Source organism: Anarhichas minor, unplaced genomic scaffold (assembly GCF_050575085.1).
Source record: "Anarhichas minor isolate MPS153535 unplaced genomic scaffold, ASM5057508v1 ptg000049l, whole genome shotgun sequence".
Classification (NCBI taxonomy): Eukaryota; Metazoa; Chordata; class Actinopteri; order Perciformes; family Anarhichadidae; genus Anarhichas; species Anarhichas minor.
Window position 1 is genome coordinate 1584853 of NW_027466495.1, and position 16164 is coordinate 1601016.

The 16164-nt window shown below is 40.4% G+C and overlaps 1 protein-coding gene across 1 annotated transcript in view; it reads right to left on the minus strand.

Moving 5' to 3' along the window:
• LOC142971685 (phospholipid-transporting ATPase ABCA1) overlaps positions 1–16164 on the minus strand; it is a 120201-nt gene that overhangs the window by 77245 nt on the left and 26792 nt on the right. The window contains exons 13-18 of the mRNA XM_076112303.1: positions 15744–15920; positions 6787–7009; positions 5674–5895; positions 1998–2202; positions 1642–1758; positions 765–936 (exon numbers count right to left, since the gene is read on the minus strand). Of these exons, the coding sequence (XP_075968418.1) occupies positions 765–936; positions 1642–1758; positions 1998–2202; positions 5674–5895; positions 6787–7009; positions 15744–15920 (1116 nt within the window). The remainder of the gene's footprint in view (positions 1–764; positions 937–1641; positions 1759–1997; positions 2203–5673; positions 5896–6786; positions 7010–15743; positions 15921–16164) is intronic.

Here is a 16164-nt window from a genome sequence, read left to right on the forward strand (position 1 = left end):
TCATAAAACAAACTGTGAAAAATGGAACCAGTGCTGTGCTGCTGTGACAGAATGATTATTCATGTCATTGTCATCTCAATAATTATGTATTAATTAGTTACTAACCTGGGCAGAACATTTCCAAACAACACTTCAAATACATTTAATATTGAGTGTTTTGGTGAAAGATAGTGGGACGCTATATGTGGGATGTGACAAGATTTCTGCATAAAAAAAAAAAAAAAAAAGCTACAAGATGTTTGCTTGTTTTTCGCGCCTGAGCTCAATTGTATTGTAACACTGCATCTCACAGATACTGTGCTGTGGAAATGCAACCACACAGCGCGCCGGTGTGTGACAGAGTCCTTCCTCTGTCCTCTCTGTTATTGTGCTCGGTTATGTTTCGTTACAGTAGCTCAGAGCGGATGTCTTCCCTTCCGCCCTTAGTCTTGCATCACTTGCTCACTCTCTCTCTCTCTCTCACTCATTCTTTCTGGGCCACTGGGTTTCAGTTATTTGCTGTCACTCTAAAGGCTTTCCAACCCCCCCCCCCCCCCCCCCAAAAAAAAAATGCAAACAGCAATTAGATAAGTTCCGCTATCATAACAACGGCTGACTCGGTGTGATAAATGTCCTCTCAGAAGATGTCACTCTTTGAAAGCAGGGGCCACCGCATTAATGTAGTTCCAGTACAGTCGGCATTGTTGGATTAGTTGCACCCTGTGAAAACACATGATCATTGAGCCAAGCGGCGAAGCATGGGAGAAAAAGATAATGAAACTCACATTGTGGTCGTTTTTCCGGCTCCATTGTGGCCGAGAAAAGATGTGATCTGATTCTCGTAAAAGTCCATACTCAGTCCGTCCACGGCGAGCTTCTTTCCCGTCTTGTAGATTTTAACGAGATTGCGGACTGAGACCCCTGCTGTCATATTGGGTGATGGTTTCTCCAGATAATCTTAAGAAACACAATGCATATATTCATAAACACACACATTTCTTTTTTTTTCCCTCACATGATTTGGTGTGCATTAGTTTCTTCCTCTTCTCTCCATTTTCATCTTGTTTTCATATTGTCAAATCATTCGTAAAGCGCTTTGAATTGCATTTGATTTGTTTGAAAGGTGCTTTATAAATAAAACACGATTGTATGATTGACATAAAAAGAGAAACAAGCTTAACAACAGGTACAAATGAAATCTTCTACCAGAAATTCAAGGACTAACAAGATAACTTAATTAGTCATATTTATTGATGCTGCAATAAGTTTTTTTTTTACATCAGTAACATTTGTACCCACTGGAATAAAAAAAGTTATTATTCTTTTAATTTCTCTCTTCAAAAACACAGATTGGGCCTTTAGAAATGTAGAAAGAAACGCTGCTGAGGACTAAAAGACAAAAATAGCTCACTCCCCTGAATGTTAATTGGAAAGTTATTTTTTTAACAAGTTCCAGACTTGAAACTCATCTAAGTTCTTCACCTTCACAAAGCGCCAAACTCCCATTAGCACCCACAGTGAAAAAATAAGGTGTTAATGTTTGTTTGCGACCCATCCCGAATAACTTCCACTTCTTATTAGGACTATGTTCCCTCTAATAACTCCGTAGGTTACACTGCAGTTACTCCAAAGGAGAGAATTGAAAATTATATGGCAATTCACCGTTATGTTCAGTGGAGTTCTTGAGCACGCCGGGGTCAATGGCAATCGCCGAGGCTGTCCCACACCAGTAGGATGCAGTGAATGGGAAGTACCACGGCTTCGGGATTCCATATTGGCCTGGCATCAAGTGTGGAGAACATTACAACAGCTTAGCTTGAGGGAACATTGTACTTCACAGTGTATGTTTCCTCTTGAGAGCCTAGCACAAATCCTATCTTCTTTTAATTAGAGTTGATGAGACAAGCATTACACCTAGCCTGTTAAGAGGGCTGCATTGAGGTAAGTTGGGCTAGGGGAGTAAAGTAGATAGTGTACAAATAGCACGATACTCATTAATCTGCTTAAAAATAAAATACCTGGAAAGACATTCTCAATGTACCAGGTGAGCACCCAGTAGAAGGCAGCATCAAAGAGCATCATGATGATGGACACGATGAACGTGTAGCGATCTCCCTCTTCTGGACTCTTGTTGATGTTGTGCCACTGAATACCGATGCCTTGCTCCTCGTACTTGGCAAAGTTCTCACAGCCATAGCCAAAGGCCACACATGACAACAAACTCTGGGAAGGAAAGGTGTTCAAGGTTAGAACATACATAGTTAAAAGGAAGAGTTTGCTTTCCCGCTTCAAGTTTGACGATAAGATTCACACCACTTTCTTGTCTGTACGATAAATATGAAGTTGGAGCCAGAGGCTAGTTAGCCAGAGGCTAGTTAGCCACAGCTAGCCAAACTCAAACTTCCTGGAGTCTCTGCATTCCTGGTAACTGGTCGTGGCCAATAAATGGTTGATCACAAAACCCCCTATGTTACAGTGAAATGCCATTTTTACACTTTTTTACACAAAAAAGTATAAAGAGTGGTAACTGTTGCCTGCTGTTTCCAGTCTTTATGCAAAGCAAAGCTTTGTAGCTGCTGGCTAGCTACATATTTAATTGACATGAGAATGGTTACCATCTGCTCATCAAATTATCAGTAGGAAGGAAGATCCGTGTACACCCAAAGTGTCTTTTAAAATCTATGAAATATGGTCTCAGAGAATGTTTCATGAAATAATTCAGGTGAGGACTTTGTATTACCACCCAAGGTCACACTCAACTGATCAATAAACTGCTGCTGCATACGGAGGAATAATATCCAACACAGGCATCAGCTGGTTTAATTGCCATGTTGCCTGTGTGAAAATCTCTCAAGACTTAATTTCAGACGTGAACAAAGACGGAGACTAAAATGTGTATGCTGGAAAGAAAAGATTTGTTGGAGCTTTCATACAGAAGGAAATTGCAAATGATGCTTTGCTCGTGAGACATCATCTACCATGGCCGATCACTCTGCATTGCCATGTTGCCTGCCAGCTGTTTTCTCACGCCTCATTTGCTCACCGCATTTTCACTCCGGTAGAAGTAGCATTTGCTGAAGCTATAGAGACGAACAATCAGGGATGCTGTCTACTCGTCGTTACATTACCAGGCAGAGAATCCGGAAAGCCCTGCAGTGACACCAAACCTCTGGCCTGGCTTCTAACATTGCTTGCAACTTCCTGTGTTGTCCTCCACTGCCCATCTCCTGACAAGCAATCAACAGTGAGTCAATAGATGAGGGGTGACAGCAGGGCTAGTGGGCACCCATCCTTGACCTTAGTATGAACGGCTGACAAAACCACAGGAGCCACTTATTTGGCATTTGAGAAAAGGGCTTGAGTTGGGAGGCAGACAAATAAGGCCCCTATCTATTGAACACATGTCAACACTGCAAACTCAACCACCATTCAGCTGGCTGCAGACAAAGAGCATTGTTAAGAGGAAGTGTGATCAGCATTCTAGCTCCTTTTGGGAAGTCATTTTCCAGGACATTTTTCTTTAAACTGGAGCATGACGAAATAGGATTACAACAAATCAGTATGAAGAAGTTTCCTTTAAAAAACGCATTAGTCAGCGGAAATAGTCTGTCTGTTATGAAAAGTGTTTGAATTAGATATGTAAAAACAAAAGAGGAGGCAAGCGCTGCAATAATCATGCCATTAATCAATTAGTATGCAGACGGAAAATTGGCTTTAGTTTTGATAAGCGTGTAATTGTTTGGAGAAATATCCAACACTCCCTTGTTTTAGCTTGTCAAATTTGTGGTTGAGCAGCTTGAATGTTTCTGGTGTTGGTCAGACAAATCTAAAGATACGATCTTGAGCTTTACAGAATTGTACCTACATATTTCACAATTTGATGACATTGTATAGACCAAACAATTCAGCAATGTCCAGCTGGGGCCCCTTGTTGCATGTCATTCACCTTCTCTCCTCCCTCTTTTTTCCTGTCTGCCTCTATACTGTCTACTGTTGAATACATGTACTATACATTTACAGTATACTGTATATTAAAATGTCAGCAGAGTCATATTACTGCAAAAACAGGTTTGAACAAAAAAACATAATGCTAAGTGAGCTTCCAGATGTTGCAAAAGCATCGATCAATTAATTGATTTCAGCAAAGGAAAACATGAGAAGTTCTAAATGACCTTTGCAGAAAATGACCATTTTTTTTCTCCAAGGATTTCGCCAGGACTGAAAGATGAATTGAAAATATTTCGGGGATTTCAAAAACATGAAAAGAACTCTGGGCTCTCTCTTGTTTCTACCTCGTTAAAAACTGAAGGTAAAAGAGGGAGAAAATAGTGAAAGTACAGTCGATAGGTGGTTGGATTGTGACTACGACCTGTGTTATAGTGGCCCTCTGATAAACTGTGATACTCGCACAGCTGCAATGAAAACCAGTTCATATTAATTCAGGTGATCGTTTGAAATTCTGTTCCGATTAAAGACTTCATTATCAAGGACAACGTGGGAGATAATTTGTATGCCTTGGTACGATGTAGCTTCATCCGAGTTAGTAGAGAGATAACCTCTGTGCACACACACGCACGCACACACACACACATCTCACACGGTGTAAGGAAGAACTGGATAGTGGTTTGGTCAGAGGAACATTGCTCATGCTAATTAGAGGGCTAGAGGGCTATCCATCTAGTTGGAGCAGGGGAGAAAAATCTCAGTGCAGGGGGAGGACCTTGCAATATCACTTTGTGTAGAGATTAAATAAGGTTCTGCAGTGCTTTATATGCAAAATGCCTGCCTAACCTGCATGCAGTCAGTTAAAGAAAATGGACTGAATGGACTTTTTTAAAGCAAAAGAATGACACAATTTTAAAAAGGACTTACTCAAAGACAAGCAATTTCAGCATGCTATGTTGCCACTGCTGGCTGTAAAAAGCGAGGTCTACAAAGTGTGAGAAGATGAAAGGGGAAAGCAGAAGTGACTGCTGTCAGGTGCCAATGTAAGATATTATTGACTGCCACAACTTCAATTCAATAAATAAGAAACACAAGACTGTTTGCCTTGGCCACCTGCACCTGATACCGCATTGCTGAAATTGACAAATAAGAAAACATGAGCTGATTGAAATTCTGGGGAGATCCACTCGCTCAAGATTCAAGATTTTGTGTGTCTTTGTCTGCAAAAGGACAAATGATACGGGCAGCGCCATAAAGGTCAGGCAGAAAGGCTACACTGAAAGTTGAGCAATGGTGGACTATTTATCTTTATCTCATAAGATAGTGAGAAAATCACCAACTTTCTCACGATGTCCTTCTAGTCTCGTCTTTTATGGAAATGTTTCAAGTTTCTGTCTAGTTTTTGAAATAGTTCTTCTGTTTGGGAACCAAATGCATAATAACAGTATGGATATCGAAAACAATTTCTAAACGCTTTTGTGTTTTAAACTTAAAAGACAAAGACAAATCTCTCACAGATATTATCGACAGTGGGAGTGAATTCACTTCCTTTTATAACAACCAGCACCAATCAAATCAGTCTTGTGCCTGTTTGGATTTAAAGGTAAAAGATAAGGGATTAATGACAGGGATTGCAAAAAGGATGATTATGGTGGTAAAAACACAACCTAAGAATATAACTCAAAAGACATGTTTGATAACAGCTGGGGAAGATATTAAAAACTATGTCAGAGCTAAAGACGGACTCACCACTGCAACCTTGGCCTGCAAACCCATGACGTCCCTCCAGGCGTAGCAAAGGACGTGCGGCAGGTAGAGGACAAAGTAGATGAGGCCACCGCACGCCGCTGCTAAATTGGCCTTAGAGAAGAAGACGCTAATGAAGAAGCACTGAGTGATGGTGGCCAGGCAGAACACCAGCAGGAAGACAAAGATCACTGAGGGGTCACTGTATTGCAGCACTTTGCCATACTGTGTGAGAAGACAAAAGAACAAATTTAATTGTGAATCTGACGTCAAAAGAACCCTTAAAAGTTTAAGTTGTGGTCGAGGAGGTTGTCTTGCAGATTTTTTTATAAAGGAAACAAAGAGATTCAGTAAATGTGATTATTTGAGTTCATTTTTACAACACAGTGGGCAGAGTAAAAGAGGGTTCTTGAAAGGGTTAAAAGGTGCTCAATATGGAAATCAGACTGCAGCATATCTACAGCCTCCACACGGCTCTCAAAATGGAGACAGCTGAGCCGGCAGGTAGCAGTGTATGCTCATTCTCTGTTCAGGTAGGCATTAATCCACGATATCTTTACATTGCAAATTGTTGTTTGCGGCTGTATTATTGCTCTGAATCCAGTATACACAACGTATAACATATCTGGTGTATCAATATCTCTGATTCACCTGAACATTGTTACAGTTGATATTTTTTACATGATCTAATAAACCTGTCACTCTTTTACTCTGCCACTTTTGAAGGAGGACCCTTCTCCGGTTTTAGTGAGCTACTCGTGCAGCCGTCCATTCTCCCACATTACACCATAATGCTGATGTCTTCTCGGAGCCCAATTCAAAAAGGCACTTGAACCGTTGGGATAATGGTGCTATTGTAACGGATGCAATTATAATCCTCACAGAGGACACTGTTACATGGAGCTGTATCAATGTCCATTATAAAAACTACATTTGCACATACTAAATTAATACAGCTGTGCTAGCTCCAAGTACAATTATCTCATTTTAGTGTTTAGCTTTCTCCTCTGTATGTTAAACAAAAGTCTCATCACTCCATTCGACTTGATAGACATAGCTCTCCAAAAGAAGTGTTGGGTCCTCCTTGAATCATTGTTAAATCACTTTTGAAATCACCTTCAGTATAAGGGAAAGGAGGAGAGCGCTGAAGGCCAGTGGCAGCACACTGGACGCCGCCCAGCTCAGCCAATAGATGGCACCTCTGAGGCCCATGATCCTCACGGTCTCCTTAAGCCTCGCCTCTTTCTCTGCCACGATGCCCTTAACGATCATGGCCACCGAGTATATCCAGGCTAAAGTCATGTATAAGGGGAGGGAGCTTGACAGAAACCGGAGGAACCTGAAGGGTGGAGGAGCCCAGACCACACAAGACAATGACCCCAATTACATCTGGTATTAACATGTAATCTGTATATCTGGACACATTATCTGGATAATGACATCTAAATCGCAGAACTTAACATTTCTACCCTAAATTAATCAGAATTACTGTTATGTGCTTCTGCTAATTATGAGTCTCATTTTCCTTAGCGATAGATGGAAGAGGAAAATGTGTGTGACTTCTTAATATGTTGGGCTGGTCTTTTTTATATTCTTAAGCCGGCATTTGCTAATCATTTGGCCACTCTGTTGCTATGTTCCCCAGTTAGTTGCAATTGTCTGTCTGCTGTTTGGTGCTTAGCAGGTAGCGTACAGTGGCTTTTTTTTTTTTTTCTTTAAAGCTTTCTGACAGATAACAGTTGCCTGCTGCTGGAGACGGCGCTGATGAAAACGCTGACACTGTACCTAAACAGTAACGCCGTGGGCCATAAACCCCAAAAGAGCTGAAAGACGCCGAAAGGGCTTTGCAGCGCTGAGGGGAGGGTGACCACTCTTTGCCGCTTCATCACTATAAGCATCGCCTTTCACATGCAACACAGCCATTTGATCCATTGCCGATACATATAAAAAAATATTGATTACAACTGCTTTAAGAGTGTGGCCAAACTGTGCAGGCCGCATTTGCACCTGGCTGAGATGTTATCACACTGCGATCCATAAGCATTGCGATTGCAATGTGCTTCGCATGCATGTACACCTCGATTATTGTGGTTTTTTTCCCTTTCCAGAGAAGATACTTAAATATGGATTTGTTGTTAGTACTGTGAGAAAAAGCGATTCCAGCTGTGAAGGTGCTCTCTAACCCTGCCATTTGCATTCTTTTCTCACCGTCAGTGTTGTTGTGCACAACAAATTAATTGCATTTTTAATGATGAGTGCAAACATGACCAAGCATTTAAAAGGTGGTCTCACATTGTCAACAGGAGGACAAGCTGTTTGGGCGAGAAGAAACGCGTGTTGATCATCACTGATCAGTGTTAGCTTTCATGAAAGCGACGCCTTAATTCAGCTGGTTTGAGACTGGAGCCAGATGTGGAAACGGTGCCAGCACATCAGTCTGGATGCCAAATAATAAATGCATTACCTCCTCTGTAACGGAAGAGAAAACAAGTGCAAAATGACAGAGGACTCAGGTGCAGGTGACAAAACCGCTTGTTGTCAACCCGTATCCAGATACAGCCTCGTGATAATTACCATTTGATTTGCTATTATTATTAATGTGATGGAAATGGCTGTGAAATTATCATTTAGAACGGGCCTGTGATCTGAATACACATCATGTTTGCAGTTGCTCCTCCAAGGCACTCAACTAACTCAATTTATTGTTATTAATGTTTACAAATTGTTGATAGCTTGGAAACACATTAGGCTGATGGGAAATTACATTTCACCCAGCTGTTCAAATATCAGTTTTTATTTACCAGCCGCATTTCCCAATTAAACTGCGGAAATTGATTAGGTCGACCTAAAAGAACAATCCTTTTTAATCTCGCTAACAACGACTGCAAAAGCCGTCGGAAGATGGGCTCGTATCTAAGGGAGAGCAATAATAACGCTGCCACATCGGATGTTGCATAAAGGCCCAAAGGCTCTCCCTTTTGTGATGACTGTGCAATGTGCCTCTTCACTCATCGATCCTTAAGCAGGATCATTCCAACAGATAAGCGAGTCCATTACATCCCACATAATCATTGATCCAACAGAGCGATCAGTAAGTAAACAACTGAAACCACATATTTCCAGTAGGTAGACATTTGCTGAACAGGAAAAACATAATGCTCACAACTAATGTTGCTCACATTGTTTTTCTGGGAACAACATCAACTCCATTTCGCATTGCAAAGTTGTTCCTGTGATGATGTATTGTTCTTTCATACTGTTCCAACCTGCGTACAGTATGCATGAGTTCAAAGGCTGGTGAAAGTCCCGATACAGTAAATCTAAACACGGTGCTTTGACGAGTACTCTGGAGTTCAAATCACTTCTGAGGGGGGTCAATTTTTTTTTTTTGTCAGCACAGGAAAAAAACAAGACAAATATGAATCTTGTTTGTCCATATTTGTCTCACATCACAGTTCATTTATCTTACTTTTTCATACAAATCAGAGCCTTGTGCATTACAAAATACAAACTCCAGGGCTGCCAAAGGTATTTTGTGTCCACGCACTCGAGCCCCTTTCTTAACTTGAGGTCTTTGGGGCACCGCTATTCCTCCCACTTACGGTTATTACCCTGCAAATTCGATTTGACTTAATGTAACATAGTGCACAGCGTCCCCAGTAGCCAACGATAATAAATTTCCATTGCAATCATGGAAACATACAGTGCCAACGATCACTACTTGGATGACATAACGGAAGCCGTCCTTATGTATAAGAGCACAGAGGAAGAGGTGATACAATTACAGGAAATAATGGAGCGAATACTGCTGCCGTGATTTCTATTTGGCTTAATTGTTTTTGGCTACAAGCTCAATCAATTAGAACAAGGAAGCTGATTTGAAGAATCACGGCGAATTATTTGATTTTGTGCTCATTAATTGGTTATGATTAATAACAAAAATACCAAAACACAAAGCATGTCAAATTCTCTGACCTGCACGACCTGTTTCTTAGTCCTGCTGCATTTGATGAGCGGTACTGTGATATTTGGCACGTTTATAATTTGACTTTCTATCTGAAATTTTGCACAAAAATGCAGCCACATTGAGGATGTACGTGCATGCATCATATTCATGTTGTATGCTTTGTGTTTTGGTACTTTGATCCACTGGGTGACTCTTTTTCTACTGACCTTAACCATGACACTCATGAGCGCACAGGGAACTGCGAGCAGAACAATGTTCTCTGTGAACCTTGCCGACCACAGGGCACCGTTTTGAATGCCAACAACACGCAGTACTTCCTTGAGCCGGAGTTCCTTCTCCAGCACAATGTCTTTGATGTTCATGCACACGGTGTACATGAAGGCCAGCACCAGGAACATGGGGAGGATGCCTCCAATATTCTGGATGAAGCTGGTTGTAAAAGAAAGCAATCAAAAAGGTCAGGGCTGCACATTGACAAAAGGAGTATATGTGGAGTGTATAAGGTTGCCTATAATAGGGAGTTATTGAGTGTTAGTGCGCTTTTTCTTTTTTTAAAGACAGTTTTTGGAGAATGAAATGAGATGCACGTCATGAAGAGCGATGACAAATCGAAAACGTCCCACTGCAACGGTGAATAAGAAAGTTGTGGGAGTGATGAAACTTTGTGTACAATTGTTTTGCACCGGATTCTTTCCTTTTGGTCAACATTTGTTGGGGAGTTTGCTGAATGTGCGCACTTCTCTTCTTCACATGATTGTACGAAAATACCTGATTTACTACACTGACGGTCGGCGATATCAGGAGCTGTAGTTATAAATCGATTAGTCCATCAACAAGAAATGTAACTGCAACTATTTTGGTAACTGGTTTTTAAAGTTCACATGCAAAGTGAGGATTTATTCATTTTCTTATGCGATAGTAAATCGAATATCTTTTTAATAACAGATATCACTTTTGGCTTCAAGGGGGTGCCACGAGTATTTTCGACTATTTTATGACATTTGAGAGAAAGAAAGATGAATTGTTGATAAAGATAATGGCCTAAAGGATATCTAACAAATAGTCAGCTTTTTGAATGCATGCTCTATTGTAAAGGTTGCCTTTTGCAATCTTAGCCTGTACTTAGCCCCGGTTATGAAAAATAAATTGGAAACTATTTTGCGGATACTAAACATTGTTATCAGAGGGACAATCAAGAGTTGTATTCATGGACTCAATGCCACGGAGGTGTTGTTATTTTCGCACCGAGCTAACCTTCATAAACCTGGTGCATCAGCTCAATCAAGCCATTTAGTGCTGCACCTCATGCCAGACATGACGTATGATTTTATGCTGTTACAATACAATAAAGCGTTATTACACTGGCTTCATAATGCCACCAAAATGCCATGTCAATATCATCTCCGCTGCCAATATAACAAAGTGCTTATTTTGCTTTATTAGACACCGAAGGAGGGATATCAAATGGATTTTGACAAAGTATAGATTTCACATATAACTTATGCTTACGTTCCATAAATACTGGCGATATAATGCAAGCGAAGCACAGCTCAGCACGGATGAAGCACAAACTGAAGACGCAGTAATTGGCAGAATGACGCTCATCTTTCAAGCTATTTAAGTTAATGGAGATGCAACATGTTTTCAAGTACATTCATTATAAGTTTCAGTCATGCAAAACATTGTTTCGTATGCAGAGTTTTGTTATAAGAACTTGAATGCGAGAGAGACAGATGTATTTTCGAGGACACTCCTCCCTGCCCCTGTGGGATTGATCACTTTCAAACAACGCCTTGATAAGCAGCAAGAAAGGATTGGTTGGAGCTCAGACCCAGAGCAACTATAAAACCAAAATTCGTTACAAGATTATATGAATACGATTGCCTCTATGAGCTTGAAATCTATACACTTCAACAAACAAAGCTAACTCGTACATTAACACCTTTTCTAGGGAGGTAAGCAGTCTCAAGTTGCAAAGGCATCAGGTTGAATACTAATTCCGGTATTATCTGCTCCCGATTCCACCCTAACATCTCTGTAACAGCTGACAGCTTGTGCGAGTTAACTCCTTCTGTGACTTGTAGCACTAAAGGGGGAGAGATCAGTCATGCACACCGTGTCTGACACTGACAACCTTGCCACCAGATGCTCTTGAATTATACATTCGCTGATCGATCAAGGGTGCTTAAGTAATAGAACTCCCGGCAGGTCTGTGTTACGGGGCTCCAGTTACATTGGCAGCCTGACCTAAATTTAGGCAAGCTAGAAGATTGACTTCTCAGTAAATCGAGAGATAGTAGAGCACAGCTTCCCCAGAGGTTGGTGTTCTATGCTTCCTGTCTCATTATGAGCAAATACACCGTTGAGTTCCTTGGCTGGATTGAAATGAGCAATTCATTGAAGGGAACAGACTTTATTATTCAATGTGGATTATCTCGTCGCTGGTACAAATTATTGCTTAAGGAGAACTCTGCATGCAGTTATGGCATAAAGAGCACTTAGGGACCTATATGTCGTGTTTTTCGGGGGGGTTTTGAAACAGAAGAATCCCATCTAAAAAAAAGAAGTAAAATTCTGTGAGCCGACAGTGAAGCAAAATGTTTAGAAACAATTTAAGTTTAAAGATTATTTTTCTAATATTTCACAAAAATGTTGTTTTTTAGCGAAATTGAAAATTGAAATTAAATATCTTCATCCAAATTATTCTGAATTGCCATTCTGCTTGCAAAGGAAAAAAAAAAGAATAAAAAAGAAATATATATATATATATATATATATATAGTATATAGTCATATTTGATATGTGATCAAAGGTACAAGAACTTCACGTGCTTCATGTTCTTGGATGATATGCATTCAGCAACATCTGCCATTGGACTTTTGCGCACTCTGCTTCAGCCTTAATCAACATCTTGATGTTTATCGTGACCATTTAGCATGTTTAAAATACAGTATGTGGGAATCCTGGTACCCAGATTGTTCAAATAAATCAATATACAGCCTGTACTGTACATGCCCCTGTTACCCACTATTCTTATATAAGCAAGAATAAAGAATATTTGTAAAGCTTTAATACATTTTAAGCCCTTTTTCGACCATGTAGGTGAGACATACAGGGAATATTTCCACTACAGCATGTCAGGGAGCAGAGGCACTAACACAACATCACTTGTCCCAAATATGCTCAACATTGCTCACATACAGTTAATTAGCTCATTTAGATGGACAAAAGCATTTTCCTCCAACATCCTTAAGTTGAATAGTCTTCACGCCCACTGTGGCCCTATGTCATGTATTGCTGAAAGCAGTCTTCCGGAGCACAGCCTCAGTATCCAAACAAGAGAAGCCTCTGATTCAGCAGCGTGCACTGGCGCAGAGGCCGCTGATAAAGGGCCAGTCTACGGGCTATCAGGCCCTGCAAGGGTTAAGCTTTATCCCACACATCATCTCAGGCCTGTGCACAATGTGAATATGAAGACAGGGGAAGCTAATACAGGTTGGTTTATCTCAAGTTCGAAATGCCAACAGGGGCAGCCGTGGTTGAAGTGGCCCAGATTGCTGCTAGTTCATCAGGTGTATTACAGTCAGGAGGAATTGAGGAACGCAAAAAAGGATAGCGTTTCAAAGGCAGGTCTAAAAATAGTAGTTTTGATCCGTGTTGAGGACGGTGCAGATAATACTGCCTTGCTAGTTGAAGTTCAGTATCAGAGAAGTAGAAATATTGTTTTTGTGAGAGTGAAAGGAACCGAGCAAAGATAAGAAGACGGTGATGATGAGGCCTTCTCACAGAAACTAATGGTGTAGTTGGCAACAGTTTCCTGAGATTCTGTTGAAATATTTTCCGTGATTTAAATTGTAAAATTGTCAAACCTAAATAATAAAAACGAGAAATGAATTTACTGCAAGTTATGTCCAATTTCCAAAATTTCTCAACTTACTGTATGTTTGTTAAAACTAGTATTTTGCATTTAATAATGCTACTGCAAGAGCATATTATTAGCCCCACAGGGTATATTGTGTATATATATACATATGTATATTATTCATCTCATATTTCCCAACTGAAGAAGATTCTTATATTCCGTTTCGCACATCTGAGAGTAACTCAATGCTGAAACAGAAAAAGAGTTTCAGCAGACAGCGAGCATGCTTGTCCGAATGCACAATGTTCTTTCCTTCCTTCTGGCTGACGACACTACACAATTCGAGATCAAAATAATTACCACCAAGGTTCTCCCCCATCCTCTCTGTGTTGTAGCACATCTTTCCTTTGTGTGATTTCACCATCAATTATTTATGAATGAAATAGCAGTTTTCAAGTGTTAATAATTTATAGAAATGCCCAAATGGCAGGCAAAAGAGTAAATGGCGGAGGGAATTGGGATATTGCAGCGCTTTATGGCTCCAATTCATCTTATGTAATTATTAATCCTTTGTGTTAGGAAGATGAAACTGAGGCTGTGGGACCTGCGCGTTAGCAAATAAGCTGTATCATGTCTAATTTCAGATCATTATCACAACAATAAGCTGCAAATGACGCCGATCAGCATATTCAGCATGCCACCTCTGAAAGTGCTGTGCGTTACTAGAATATTAAGCAACTTGGTGTTTTGGTTGTTATTGTACTTATGTCTTGTTCTGATTGCAGTGTGTTTTACTCTTTAATGTATAGAGGGGGTGATTTTCGCACTGTAGTTAATTCAAAAGGCCAAAATTTCTCTCAGATGAACATCTCCACTGGGTGCAATATTTAGTCCAACATCCCTCCAATTAGTACTTCTAAAACTATCCCATTGCCTGGCACGCCAAACCAAGCGCACCCACCGCAGTTAAAACAAATGTGAAATGTGTGTCTTAAATTAGCTTTACTACGGCAGCTACAAAATAAAGTGCAAAGCTGCATGTAATCTTAAAGCAACAACGTAAATGTAAATCAGAAGGAAAGCACTTAATAATGAACCAATAGAAAACCCAGATAATGAAAGCCATATCAATTAAAGCCATTACATAGAATTTGGCTTTCATTCTTGTGGTACAGAATAGGACATGATTATTTAAAACATGTAGACATTAGCTGCCAAAATGCACCTTCAATATGAAGTCAGAATTTTGTGCTTCTTGTCGATTCAAAAGCTCTCTCTCAGTTTCTTTATTGTAAATTCTGTGCTATCCAAAGCATATCATATTTTAAAATTAGATCCCTAATCTCTGGAACTGCGTTTTCCCACAGGGAGTGACTATTTTGTGTCTCGTGAAAGAGGCGTATTGTGTTGTTGGACTTAAATCTCCCTGGTAATTATCTTGGCTCTTGATGGCATCATTGGGCTTTTCCTTTATTAATGGAGATCATAATGTTTTGTGGATGGGAGTAATTTCCCAGACTCTGGGGAAATCTTTTGCTGTGGAAGATTAAGAGTGATACCACATCATCCCAGTCCCTAGGTGAATCATCCAACATGATGGAAGCCAGTGCTATCGATGGATGCATACAAAACACAGTTGGAGTCCCTCTACCAATCTTTGCACATGAAGGAGTTATGAAACGTGGGGTGAAGCACGCTCACTTCGTTGAGAAAGAAATGCCTCGGAAATACAAGAAAGGAAGGGCGTCATGGTGGTTGGTTAAATAATTTAGCGTCCATCAACTATTCACGAATTTCCTGTGGTTTTACTAAAATCAATAGTTTCCGCACACTCATTCGCCTCTCGCCGCCTTAATTTATTTATTTTCCCTTGTTGAGTCTCGATTTATTATTAATTAATGATCCCCAAGGATGTTACGTTCTTATTACAGACTTTTAACTGTGACATCATTAGAGGAGCTGCTTACCTTTGTCCCTTCATAGGTAATCAGCAGTAGCATGAGATACTCACAGAAGAGCAACACAAAGATTAAAGAAAGGTTAAGTTAGACAAATAAGTGGGAGCATCTTGAAGTTTCCACAGGGAAATGTGGAAGGCCCGAGTGACTGGTACCACCATAACTCAACTACGTGTTGGCAGTGAGTGGCAACTCCCCAGAGTGAGCAGATTTGTATTGCTGTATCACCGCCTTCCTCTTCCAGTAATCACTAGGCTGAAAGATGAAAAAAGAAGCTTGTACTCACCCGTCATCCACGTAACAGGGGTATGGCATTTGCTGTACAAAAACCCCGAGTGGTTGGGTCTTTGCCGTCTGTGCTCGTATAATACCATGGTCCATCATATCCTGCAGGTAGGCGAAGCCTCCCCATATATAGCGCAGGTCGTTAAAGGAGTTGTCTCGAGCCCCGGGAGACCATGACCTTATTAAAAGCAGACACACTATGATCTGTCTTAGCAAAGGGCAAGTGAACTACAACCAGAATGGTCAGAAACACTGTCAAAGTTTCATGACTGTTTATAGAGGTCATATTTTTGGACAATAAACTTTGAAAGACAAAAAAAAGATCAGATCTTTTGGCACGCAGAAAGGACAATAAAACACAACACGTTCTCCATCTCTAGGCTTAAGAGGAATACTTTGACCTTTAGGAAAATACACTTTTC